Raw genomic sequence first — 14,424 nt, 5'->3', positions numbered from 1 at the left:
CCTCTCCATCCATCCATCCATCCATCCATCCATCAATCCATCTGCCCCTTCATCCTTCCATCCATCCATCTATCCATCTCCCCATCTGCCTATCCATCCATCCATCCATCTGCCTCTCCATTCATCCATCCATCCATCCATCCATCCATCCATCCATCCATCCGCCTCCATCCATTCATCCATCCATCCATCCATCCATCCGCCTCCATCCATCCATCCATCCATCTGCCCCTCCATCCATCCATCCATCCATCCATCCATCTGCCCCTCCATCCATCCATCCATCCATCCATCCATCCATCCGCCTCTCCATCCATCCATCCATCCATCCATCAATCCATCTGCCCCTTCATCCTTCCATCCATCTATCCATGTCCCCATCTGCCTATCCATCCATCCATCCATCCATCCGCCTCTCCATTCATCCATCCATCCATCCATCCATCCATCCATCCATCCGCCTCCATCCATTCATCCATCCATCCATCCATCCGCCTCCATCCATCCATCCATCCATCCATCCATCCATCCATCCATCTGCCCCTCCATCCATCTGCCCCTCCATCCATCCATCCATCCATCCGCCTCTCCATCCATCCATCCATCCATCCATCCATCAATCCATCTGCCCCTTCATCCTTCCATCCATCTATCCATGTCCCCATCTGCCTATCCATCCATCCATCCATCCATCCATTCATCCATCTGCCCCTCCATCCATCCATCTCCTATCTGCCTCTCCATCCTACCATCCATCTGCCCATCCATCCATCCATCCATCTGCCTCTCCATCCATCTATCTGTCTATCCGTCCATATGCTCCTACATCCATCCATCTACCCATGTGCCCCTCCATCCATCCATCTGCCTCTCCATCTATCCATACCCCATCTGCCTCTCCATCTATTCATCCATCTGTCCATCTGAAATGTCCTCTGTTTATCTGTCTCTCTGTCCGTCATCATCTCTGTACATGCACATGTCCAGCAGAGTAGATGTGATCCTGTATCCACAGCACTGATTCTCCAGCACAGACTGGTGTTCAGCCTCCAGCCGCTGCTCAGTGTGAATGTGCAGATGTGTCCGTCTGCTGCGCTTTAATTCAATCTGTGCTTTAAAGTGCTGCACTAAAGGTTTCATCTTGATATTGGCACGTCTCCGTGTTCCTCCAGTAATCAATACACACACACACACACACACACACACACACACACTGCTGTGCTCTAATGCATCTGTGTGCATGCGAGTTTCCCACAGGACCACAATATATCAAAATATGAGCTTCATTTCCTGCACTGAGTGATGCTGAAGACCCTTCCACTGCTCTGTGACTGTATTTCCCCAACTCTCGCTACAGTAATGAAGAATATCGTGTCTATACATCACAGCAGAATGTGTCAGATGACATGGATAATTGAAGACAAAATCATTCTCCTTCTTGTTGTCAACTAAATATTTAAATATCAGCGAGGTTTAATGGAGCAGGGACATTTTTAGCATTATCTCCTGTTATATTTTTCTTTATTTATGTTAGTTTGGCTGGATTAAAAAAAAATAAGCTCAGTTTAATCAAGAATTAATTTTTTGAATGTAATTAAAGATTTGTTTTGATTGGCTACAGACTAAACCACTGTTGTCCAATGACTTTACTAATTAACCAAAATTCCAAAGTCACTCGCTGCTTTTGTAGCTTTAATGAGAAATAATTACATTTATTAATTCTTGCAGTTAATTTGTCAAATTTATTCAATTAGATTTTTTTTTACAGTAATTCAAGGAATATTTTTAAAAATATATATTTTTTACTTTGTTTACGTCCGTTTTGCTGTGGTGTTGAGAATTGCAAAAAAAAAAAAAAAAAAAAAATATATATATATATATATATATATATATATATATATATATATATATATATATATATATATATATAAAATAGGTAAAATAGGTAAAGTTAATAAATAAACTAAAATAATTTTATAAATAAATGGCAACAAAAACAATAAAATTAAAAATTAAAATATATTATAATATAATATAATATAATATAATATAATATAATATACTATAATATAATATAATATAATATAATATAATATAATATAATATACTATAATATAATATAATATAATATAATATAATATAATATAATATACTATAATATAATATAATATAATATAATATAATATAATATAATATACTATAATATAATATAATATAATATAATATAATATAATATAATATAATATAATATAATTAATATAGTATTTTCCCAGGAAGAGTATCCGATGTGTAAAACATATGCTGGATAAGTTAGCAGTTCATTCTGCTCTGGCGACCCCAGATTAATAAAGAGATTAAGCCGTAAAGATAATGAATATAATATAATATAATATAATATAATATAATATAATATAATATAATATAATATAATATAATATACAGGTGACACAGTGGCTCAGTGGTTAGAACTGTTGCCTCACAGCAATAAAGTTGCTGGTTTGAGTCCCGGCTGGGTTGCGGCTGGAAGGGGATCTGCTGTGTAAAACATATGCTGAAATAGTTGGTGGTTCATTCCGCTGTCTTCAAACCGAAGGGAAATATAAATGCATATGTGTACGTTTTCTTTTAATATATCTTTTAGTTTGGCTGGAATAAAATAATTTTGTTCGTGTGCATGTGTGTGTGTGTGTGTGTGTGTGTGTGTGTGTGTGTGTGTATATATATATATCAGAATTATTAACCCCCTTGAATTATTAAGTTATTTTATAACAGTGGTTTGTTCTGTAGACTATCGGAAATAAATATAGCTTAAAGGGGCTAATAATATTGACCTTAAAATGGTGTCTAAAAAATTAATAACTGCTTTTATTGTAGCCGAAATAAAAAAATAAGACTTTCTCCTGAAGAAAAAATATTATCAGACATACTGTGAACATTTCCTGAATTACTTCAACATCATTTGAGAAATATTTAAAAAAGGAAAAAGTAATTTAAAGGGGGGCGAATAATTCTGACTTCAACTGTGTGTGTGTGTGTTTGTGTGTGTGTGTGTGTGTGTGTGTATACATATATAAAGTTAATATTATTAGCCCCCTTAAGAAATATTTATTTTTTGGCTACAGAACTAACCAGTGTTGTCCAGTATCTTGCCTAGTTAAACCTTTAAATGTCACTTTAAGCTGAATATAAAAACTATCATATAAATAGTATTTATATCTGTCTATATTTACAGTAGAGCAGTGGTCACCAAACGTGTTCCTGGAGGGCCGGTGTCCTGCAGATTTTAGCTCCAACCCTAATCAAACACACATGAACAAGCTGATCAAGCTCTTGCTAGGTATGCTTGAAACACCCAGGCAGGTGTGTTGAGGCAAGTTGGAGCTAAACCCTGCCGGGCACCGGACCTCCAGGACCGAGATTGGTGACCCCTGATATAGAATATAAGAATATCTAGTCCAATATTATTTACTGTCATCATGGCAAAGATAAAATAAATCAGTTATTAGTGACGAGTTATTAAAACTATTATGATTAAAAATCAAATAATGATTATAAAAAGTCATAAATACAATATGCTGACCAAAATAATCATGATGATGTGTTTTTTTCAGATAATCGAGCAGATAATCAAACTCATTTAGCTAATTATCGGATCACTTTTGACCTGCGTGTGCAATATAAGGCCACCAGTTATTGACCTTCAGCACATGCTGGGTCACCAGTGTTTAGAGCTTATTAGCTTTGACCAAAGGCTTTAACCCCAGGTCAGGGGTTGCTATGGAAACGCTGATGATGTCATTTAGACAAAAACCTTTGATGGTCCTCTTTCTCAGTCTTTCTCCCTCTTTTCACTTAATCTCTCTGTTTTTTCTCTGTCTCTCTCTCTCCTTCCTACTCTTTTCTTCTCTTTATCTGTTTCTCCCTTTTTTCTTTCTCCCTCTGACTTAATTTTTTTCGGACTTTTCTCTTTCTCCCAGTCTATCTCTCTCTCACTTTCTCTTTACTGTCTCTCTCTCTTTTCTCCCTCTCTTCTTTCTCTCTCTCTTCATCTCTCGCCCTCAGTGTAACTGAATTATTGAAGTGAATGCACGAGCAGCTAAACACACACACACACACACACACACACACACAGATAGTCAGGCGGTGAAGGGAAGGTGTAGGAGACACACCGAGCAGACGCTGAACGATATCATGATGGACAGATCAACAAGCGGATGAATGTGAGACTTTACTCTGCATGACTTTCTCTATCTATCTATTATTGCGTGTGTGTGTGTGTGTGTGTGTGTGTGTGTGTGTTTAAATCTGTGTTTAATAGTCTTCAGAGTGTGTTTAAATAGTGTGTTTGCCGCTCGCTGTCCATTTAATGACCCGAAATTCAACCCTCCCCTCGACCATCCCATAATCACAGGCGGATTAATGAGTTGTTTTCCCACAGTGGACACACACACACACACACACACACTGATGCTGTGTGATTGGAGGATGAGCCGACTGTGGATTAATGAATCGCTCTATAATAAGTATAACTCTTATTCTCGGTCACGTTCGTAGAGATCTGCTGGGTTATTCTGCATTGCTGTGTGTGTTCCAGCTGATGCTCTGGGTTGTTATTATTATGGGATGGGCTCTGCTGGCTTGATATTAAGTGCTTTGTTCCTGTTTAAGCTGATGTTCTGGTAAAGATGACGGAGATGTGTATTGAAATGCAGCACTTTAGTGTGTTTGTTTACAGTATGGCGCGCTCTGAGTTGGCTCTGCACACTTTAGGAAGCTTTCTGGAGGGTTTGTTGTGGTTTTTCTGAGCGTTATGATGTTGGTTTCTCTGTAGGCTGTCCTGCTGGGGAGAGTTTCAGTGTGTGTGTGTGTTTGTGTCTGACCACTGAAAGGTCATAGTGATAAACATGCACACACACACTTGCATGGCTATCTTTATGGGGACTTCTCATAGATGCAAGGATGTTTCTACTACCCCTAAGCCCGACTCTCACTGAAAACAGTGTATTTTAATATTTTATACTTCATTCTGTCTGATTTATGAGCCATTTTCCAATAAAAAAGGTCAAAATGACTGGTATTGCTATACTTGTGGGGACATTAGGGCCTCATTATGTGATGAATACCAGCAAGACACACACACACAGACCTGCAGTGCTGTTGAGATTGTGATAAGCGCTCACATGAGTGTTCAGTAATGTCAGAGCGATTACAGCGACACATGACTCCAGCAAGCAGAGCATCATTCAGCTCCTATAATACTGCATTGTCACACATGCGGCTGGTTGAACCTCACAAAACTGTTCAATATCAGCTCGCACTTAACAGTAAATAAATAAATACATTTCTATTCATGGTTACTGTTGGCAGGACCATGAAGTTATTTGGACTGGTTTAGTGGGGTATGGGTTGGTTTGGATGTGCTGTAAATATGTTTTCTAGGTGATGTATTTATACAGATTTAAGAAGCAGTTGCGTGCAGGTATTTTTAAATGCAGTGCATACATGTACACAATAGGTAAAAAAAAAATACAATAAGTATAAAATAACTCATTTAAATTTGATGCAGTAGTTAGAGACTCTTGATATGTAGGTCCAGTATTTGTAAAATAAATACTCTTTCCTACTGGTATTCAGTTACGTTTTGTTGTGTGTGTGTGTGTGTGTGTGTGTGTGTGTGTGTGTGTGTGTGTGTGTGTGTGTGTGTGTGTGTGTGTGTGTGTGCGTGCGTGCGTGTGTGTGCATAAATGGCTATTTCATATATACATACAACAAAACGTACCCTATATAACAGATTTCAGATTAAAAAAATGGAAACAGCGCCCTCTAGTGGATTTGTCATCTGAAACGTACAACAAAACACACCCTAAATAACATATTATAGATTCACAAAATAGAAACAGCGCCCTCTAGTGGATCTGTCATCTGAAATGTACAACAAAACATACCCTAAATAACATATTATAGATTCACAAAATAGAAACAGCGCCCTCTAGTGGATCTGTCATCTGAAACGTACAAGAAAACGAACCCAAGGCAACACATTTGACAAAAAAGGTAGACTGAGACATGTATTTCCATTGAGCCTGGATTGCACACTATGTAATCTGATTGTCACATTATAAGACAGTATAACTAGTGGATGTTTTAGCATATTTAGCATGAATGAAAATACACTAAATAGTTTCAATAATAATGTCAGATTCACAAAAAATGTAAACAACACACTCTAGCAGATTTGTATTTTAGATTCACAAGCGTAAACAGTGCCCTCTAGCAGATTTGTCTGCTGTAATGTACAACAAAACGTATCCTATATAACATATAATAGATTCACAAAAAGGAATCCGCGCCCTCTAGTGGATCTGTCATCTGAAACACACAACAAAACGTACCCAGAGCAATGCATTTTACGTTTTACAAAAAATAGGCTGAGACATGTATTGTGTAGTCTGATTGTTGCAGTATAAAACAGTATAACTAATGAATGTTTTAACATGTTTAGCATTGATGGTAGTACCCTAGATGACGTATTTTAGATTTACAAAAATGTAAACGGCAACCTCCAGTGGTTTTGTCATCTAAAATGTACAAAAAAAACAAAAACAAACCCAAAACGAATGAATTTCAGATTCACAAATGTAAACAGCGCCCTCTACTGGATTTGAAATCTGAAACATACAACAAAACAAACACTATATAACATATTTCAGATTCACAAATGTAAACAGCGCCCTCTAGTGGATTTGTTATCTGAAACGTACAACAAAACAAACAATATATAACATATTTCAGATTCACAAATGTAAACAGCGCCCTCTAGTGGATTTGTTATCTGAAACGTACAACAAAACAAACAATATATAACATATTTCAGATTCACAAATGTAAACAGCGCCCTCTAGTGGATTTGTTATCTGAAACGTACAACAAAACAAACAATATATAACATATTTCAGATTCACAAATGTAAACAGCACCCTCTAGTGGATTTGTCTTCTGAAATGTACACCAAAACATACCCAATATAACATATAATAGATTCACAAAATGTAAACAGCGCCCTCTAGTGGATTTGTCATCTGAAACGTACAATCAAACGAACCCAAAACTAATGCATTTTAGATTCACAAAGATAAACAGCGCCCTCTAGTGGATTTGTTATGTGAAACGCACTATAAAACGAACCTGGAGCAATGCATTTTACGTTTTGCAAATAATGTAGGCTGAGACTGGATGAGCCTGGGCTGCATATTGTGCAATCTGATTGTCGCAGTATAAGTAATGAATGTTTTAGCATGTTTAGCGTTAATGATAAGCCATGTGCTGTGTGCAGAAGCTGCCTCGAGATCCGTCAGATGAAGACTGCTTCTTTGACCTGTTGAGTAAGTTTCAGAGCAGCCGTATGGATGACCAGCGCTGTCAGCTGGACGAGACGCCCGACGGAGAAGAAGCCGGAGCCGATCAGAACACACTCAATGACATGATCGGTGAGCTCTGAAACACACTGAGTCTCTCCTGCTCCTTACTCTCCTGCCCCCATACACACTGCATTACACACACCTAAGCATTTTTTAAGCAAAGATGATGTAATAGATACATAAATACATGTAAATGTGCATACGGTTAAAAATAAATCTAAATATTAAACAACTTGTACTGATTTCAGATGCTGCTGACCAATAATTGCCTTATTACAGTCTTGTGAAAAGCATCCATTAAACACAGAGCTATATATCACCCGTCCAGATGAGCCTGCAGCTTTAAAAGCTCATTAATGACTGCCTGTGCAATACCGCTCTTTGTCATGAGCCGCAGTTTCACTATTAACTTAAAGGCGAGCTTCTTTGGAGATGATGTATAGTGGTGAATTTTACATTTAGTGGCCATTTGCGCTGGACATTCAGTGAATGCAACACATCGAGATTCAGCCCATTAATCAGCTGATCCACTCCGAGTCTTTCTGCACTCTCTCTGAAATCACTCGATCGATCTCGGCTGGCGAATCAACATTCGCCACATGATCACTCTCATCAGCGCCATTATTTGTAATTTTGGGTGGGTTTGCAAACCTGTGCACTTTTTCATTGTGTCTTCCTCAGACTTCAGCGGTTTGCATTTCCCGCAGTCACAAAAGCTCCGTTATCCAAAACAGGTCACGCTACAACCATTATGCAGTCGCACAAATGTTTCACAAATATATTACGAGGTCGCATAGATTACATTTCGGGCGCATATGTGACCAAAACGATCGCAATTTCGAGCCCTGTATGCCGTTGTGTAAATAAGATATTACAGACAGCTATTTAGCTTTTTAAAAGTTGTGATCTAGCGCTAAATAGAAAATGAAATTAACTTTACTTCAAGGGGGGCAGGTAAAGTCGTTGGGAAGGTGGGACGCACCCCCTAATATAATGGTAGGGAAAACACTGCATAGTATCACCATTACAGAAAAATCACACTAGTTGTTTTGTTACCATAGCAACTGTAGAATCACCACAATAGATTAATCATTATAGTTGTTTTGTTACCATAGCAACTGTGGAATCACCACAATAGATTATTTATTAAAGCTGTGTTACCATAGCAACTGTAGAATCACCACAATAGATTCTTTACTAAAGCTGTGTTACCATAGCAACTGTAGAATCACCACAATAGATTCTTTACTAAAGTTGTGTTACCATAGCAACTGTAGAATCACCACAATAGATTGATCATAATAGTTGTTGTTACCATAGCAACTGTAGAATCACCACAATAAATTGTTTACTAAGGTTGTTGTCACTATAGCAACTGTAGCATCACCAAACAAGATTTATTACTATAGTTGTTTTGTTACCATAGCAACTGTAGAATCACTACAATAAATTATTTACTAAAGTTGTTGTTACCATAGCAACTATAGAATCACTGCATAAGATTAAATACTGTAGTTGTTTTGTTACCATAGCAACTGTAGAATCACCACATCAGATTAAGTACTGTCTTTGTTGTGTTACCATAGTAACTGCTGAATTACCACAACAGATACATTACCATAGTTAATGTGTTACCATGGCAACTGTATAATCACCGCAACAGATCAATGACTGTAGTTCTTGTTACCATAGCAACTGTACAATCACCACAACAGATCAGTTAATGTAGTTGTTTTGTTACCATAGCAACTGTAGAATTGCAACAACACATCAATTCAAGTAATTTCCTATAGTATGCTTCAAAACAGTATTTGCTATAATTTACTGTAGTATTTTTTTTTCATGTTGGAACTCGGAGGATCGTTATCGGAGTAAATCTATGTAGTATAATAATTAAGTCCGCTGTACTTAAACATGACTTACTGTCAGTAACTTGGTTAGCTTCACAAGCCCAGACAAGAAAGATCTGAGAAGTTTTATAAGTTCAAAACTTTAAGGTTTACCCTCTTGATATCATGTTGCTTGCGTGATTTATTATGTCGTTCTCATGTTGCTTTAGCATTTTTAAGATGTTGCTAGCATGGATTAGCACACTGCTATTACGCTAAGCTAGTGACTGATAGCCACAAGGTGATAATTGTGTGTTGCTTTGATGCCAGTCTATTTCAACATGTCGCGATCATTTTAACACGTTTATTGCATGACCGTGTGTCTTTAGTATTTTAAACCTGTCGCTAGCATGATTTACTTAATGATGTTGCTAGCATGATTTAGCACACTGCTATTAGGTGCTAATAACTGATAGCCACATACTGATATTTGTTTATGTGTGTGTATATTTGTGTGTGTGTGTGCGTCAGATGCCAGTCTGCTGACGTCTCCTCAGACAGAAGAGCTGTTTGACCTGATCGCCAGCACTCAGAGCCGCCGTCTGGATGACCAGCGGGTGAACGTCAGTAATCTGCCCGGACTCAGGATTACCCACAATAACCTGGGGCACCTGTGCGGAGACGGAGACCCTCAGGAGCCCAGCGACGACTTCTTCAACATGCTCATCAAGTGCCAGGTCAGAGGAGACACACACACATTAGTCCACATGGGCCTAGTGGTTGAACTGGGTATTGCAATCCAAATTCAAAACATTGGATGCACCATGCTCTCCTCCAGAAGGAGGTGTTGTATGTGTATTCACCTGCGTGTGTGTGTGTGTGTGTGTGCAGTCCTCCAGGATAGATGACCAGCGCTGCTCTCCTCCAGAAGGCGGTCCCCGGGCCCCGACAGTCCCTGATGAGGATTTCTTCAGCCTCATCCAGAGAGTGCAGGCCAAGCGGATGGACGAGCAGCGCGTGCGGCTCCCGGAGGACCAGCAGGAGTCTGGGTAAACCTGCAGGAGAAACCTGTGTGTGTGTGGGGGGGGGGAGACGTGAAAACACAAGTGCCATCTCAGTATATACGCCTCCTGTGCTTTACAGCCAATCATCATTACACTCAATGTAGGTTTATAAAGGTTTATGAGGACCGGATGTGGAGGATCTGGGCGAATTCACTGACAGACAACTACATTCACACACACACACACACACACCTCTCACAGGAAACAATCTGCATTTTTACCTCCTCAACACACTTCATTCTGTCTGATTTATGAGCTGTTTCCCTCATGGGGACCAAAAATAATGTCCCCACAAGGTCAAAATTGACTCGTATTGCTATACTTGTGGGGACATTTGATTCCCAGATAGTGATGAATACGAGGACTACACACATGCACATACTAACACACACTCAGTCACACTCTCTGCTGATTAACGTAATATTTTAGAGTTAACTATCCCTTTAAATGTTTATTATTAGATGTTATTATCTACAAGTGTAGTGTCAGTGTGTAAATCAGGGTTGCCAAGTCCACAGTTTTCCTGCGGATGGACTTTGTCTGCTTTTAATAATAACGCAGTTATTCTTCAGGTGAAAGGTTTGACATGTTGCATTAATTATATTTATATACTAAAATATTTTATTCCAGCAATTTGTTATTCTACCAGTGCTAAGATTTTGAAACAAGCTTTGTTTTTGCATTTGCCTGCATCCATTACATTTTTAAAGGGGTATTTCAACTATAAAGCAAAACATGTTGAAAGCCGGTAACCACTGACTTTCCTACTATGGAAGTCAATGGTTACCGGTTTCCAACATTCTTCAAACTATCTTCTTTTGTGTTCCCAAAAAAAAACATCTCATAAAAGTTGCTTAAAAGTAATTTAGCATTTATGCTTGAACTTTCTTTTATCTTTACACTTGACACACGAGAAACAACTGTGATTATTGTTTTAATTAAAGTAAAATTACTTTATTATTCAAAGCTGAATCTTTATAAATACTAATCTACAAAGACTTTCAAGAATGAAACTGTGGATAACGCTTACAGTGATGTGAAATATGAATTTTTACAAATAGGAGTGGCATATTTTGAGTTTGTTTTGAACATCTGGCAACCCTGCAGTACAGTACAAGCCAGTCAGTGTTGCCAGGTTTGCAGTTTTCCTGCACAATTGGGCTCCTTAAGAGTTGTGTGTTGCAGTTTCTGGGTGGTTTACTTTCATAACATGATGCAAGCTGCCAAAATGTTTAATACTCATGAATAAAAAATGACAACTGAATCATTTCTTAAAGAACATGTAATCTGCTGTACATGCATGGCAACCCTGAGCAGAGCATCAGTTATTAAGGTACTTAAAAGTGTTGTATATACAAATATGTGTTTTACAAAATATCACAGAAGATATGGCTGCTTTATCTCTCTTTTTTATGTATGTTTTGCTTTGCTATTCGCCTGCATTTTTTGCTTGGATCTGGCAACCCTGCTGTAGAAGCCAATGCTGAATGCTAATGTGTGTTCAGTGAATTCGCCAAGAGTGTTTTCCACACAAAACAAGCCTCTCATTGTCTCCCGTTTCTCCTCTGCTGCCTTAATTAGACCTGCAGACTCTGATTGTATCCTCCGATGTTGTGTTTTTGAGCAGTTTTGATGGGGATCGTGCTCATTTACAGTGTTTCTCAGATGCTGCTGATGTGTTTTTGACTCTCCTGAACGCAAGTGCATTTCAGTTTTCAGCTTTGCAGCACATTTTCATTGAGAAGTGTACAGTAAATAGAGACATTAGGGCTGCTTTGTTTATCTCTGCTTCATTTGAACTCAGAGGTGTTGTTGTAAATTGCAGAAATGTATTTATTGAGTGTTGAGAAACCTGTAAAAAGCAAAACAAAGCAACAAAAAAAGACTGTGAAAGGAGGTTTAAGTGTTGCTAATTGTGGGAAAAGCTATGTAAATGTGCAGAAAATCAGATTTTGATGCATCACTGTGCTTTTGAATCGACTGAAGCTGCTTTTGGAGCAATTGAATGAGTTTTCCCGTAAATGATTCTGAATCACTGAGTCATGACTCGGATCAGTTGATTCAGTTGATCAATGCTTGGGTCATTTGTCACTAATAAACATCACATTGATCGCCGTTGTATGTAGGAACATTCAAAAAAAGAAAAATAAGTAATATTAAATGTAAATCCGCAGTGTTTTGAGCAAATTTAGCTGATTTTAATTCTTGTTTTGAAGGTAAATGATTCAAATGCATTCACTGCCATCTTGTGGTAGAAATGAGCAAATAAAGTGTTGTGAATCCTTCTTAAAGATGTATGAAAATCAGATTTTTATGCATCATTGTGCTTTGAAGCTGCTTTTTGTTTTCCACATCGAGCGATTCAATGAGTTTTCCCTAAATGATTCTGAATCACTGAATCGTGACTCAGATCATTTAATCAATGCTCGAGTCATTTATGACTAATAAACATCATTGCAGTTTTATGTAGGAACATTTTAAAAAGATAAGTACGCTATTTATAATGTAAATCTGCAGTATTTTGAGAAAGTTTAGCTGTTTTTCAGTCTTATTTGGCGGGAAGGAAAATGATTCACATGAACTCACTGCCATCCTGTGGTAGATATGAGCAAATGCTGTAAATGTTTTTCTTTTTTATTCAAAAAATTGTTTTGAATCATTCATAAATATGTATGAAAATCTGATTTTTATGCATTTCTGTGCTTTTTTTCCCCCAGATCGAGCGATTGAGTGAGTTTTCTGTTAATGATTCTGGATCACTGAATCGTGACTCGGATCAGTTGATTCAGTTGATCAGCGCTCCAGTCATGTGTGACTGAGCATCACATTGATCACAATTGTATGTAAGAACATTTAAAAAAGAAAAATAAGACATTTATAATGTAAATCCGCAGTATTTTGATCAAGTTTAGTTGTTTTTCAATCTATTTTGGCGGGAAGGAAAATGATTCACATGAACTCACTGCCATTTTGTGGTGGATATAAGCAAACGTCGTTTTGTTTTTAATCTATAAAGTGTTGTGAATATGTATGCAAATCAGATTTTAATGCATCACTGTGTTTTTTTTCAACATCGAGTGACTGAATGAGTTTTCCATAAATTATTCTGAATCACTGAATCGTGAGTCGGATCAGTTGATTCAGTTGATCAATGCTCGAATCATTTGTGACTATAAACATCATATTGATTGCGATTTTATGTAGGAACATTTAAAAAATAAGAAAAATAAGTCATTTTCGATGTAAATCTGCAGTATTTTAAAGCAAGTTTAGCTGATTCTGATTCAATCAAAATGATTCAGATGAACTCACTGCCATCTTGTGGTAGAAATGAGCAAATGCCGTAAATGTTTTTTGTTTTCAGTCTAAAAGTGTTGTGAATCATTCATAAATGTTTATGAAGATGCTTTTCTTGTTTTAATCAGCTAAACAGCTGATTCATATTGAAGAATATGTGTCTCAGTGATGCATGATGCTTGTAACTTACCTTTATTTTTAATATACAATTAATTTGCTCATATAGCGACCAAATCTACTCCAAATTAAGAAAAAATCGGATGTTTATATTGTTTATGAGCTTAAAAGTAGATCTGTATTAGTTACATGTTCATTCATTTAATAAATATATTTAATTTGTGAAGATTTGAATTGCAAAGTCCACTTAAATGATGATTATTATTAATTTTGTCTTCCTGTATAATGATTTGCCTTCATGTGTTGTATAAATGTGTGAATGAGTCTGAAAGCCTTTTGAAAAGTCACTGCCCCAATGTACATAATGTTTTATATTTATTTTCTGTTCATGAACATGGGTATGGATCCCTTGCTTTTAATAAAATGTTGCTGAAATCGATATTAAGCGTTTGTCTTTTTTAACAGAAGTCACGATATAGAAATCTAATAGATGGCAATATATGCAAATTACATATGCTAGAAGCCGATATTTGAATTTTACATGTATTAAATGTCATATATGAAACACATTTTGAAATATTGCATGTATATCTTTTTCAAACATTGGAATAACACAGATGAATCGCTAATATTGAACATGTCTGTCATATTATGGTGCATATTTGTATTTCCAAAGGTTGAAATATGTGTAAGCAACCA

At 37.2% G+C, this 14,424-nt stretch overlaps 1 protein-coding gene across 3 annotated transcripts in view; it reads left to right on the top strand.

Annotated features, from left to right (window-relative positions):
- gpsm1b (G protein signaling modulator 1b) overlaps window positions 1-14,164 on the top strand; it is a 40,242-nt gene extending 26,078 nt beyond the window's left edge. Inside the window, exons 12-15 of one of the 3 annotated variants that reach the window (XM_087251830.1) lie at window positions 7,334-7,487; window positions 9,779-9,984; window positions 10,139-10,296; window positions 13,029-14,164. In XM_087251830.1, coding sequence (XP_087107956.1) covers window positions 7,334-7,487; window positions 9,779-9,984; window positions 10,139-10,296; window positions 13,029-13,041 — 531 coding nt within the window. In that variant the 3' untranslated portion in view covers window positions 13,042-14,164. 3 annotated transcript variants of the gene reach the window in all.
- The last annotated feature ends 260 nt before the right edge of the window (window positions 14,165-14,424 follow it).

This window comes from Danio rerio, chromosome 5 (genome assembly GCF_052040795.2).
Source record: "Danio rerio strain M-AB ecotype USA chromosome 5, GRCz13ab, whole genome shotgun sequence".
Classification (NCBI taxonomy): domain Eukaryota; kingdom Metazoa; phylum Chordata; class Actinopteri; order Cypriniformes; family Danionidae; genus Danio; species Danio rerio.
The sequence above is the reverse complement of the archived record's forward strand: the minus strand, read 5'-3'. Positions and strand labels throughout refer to the sequence as shown.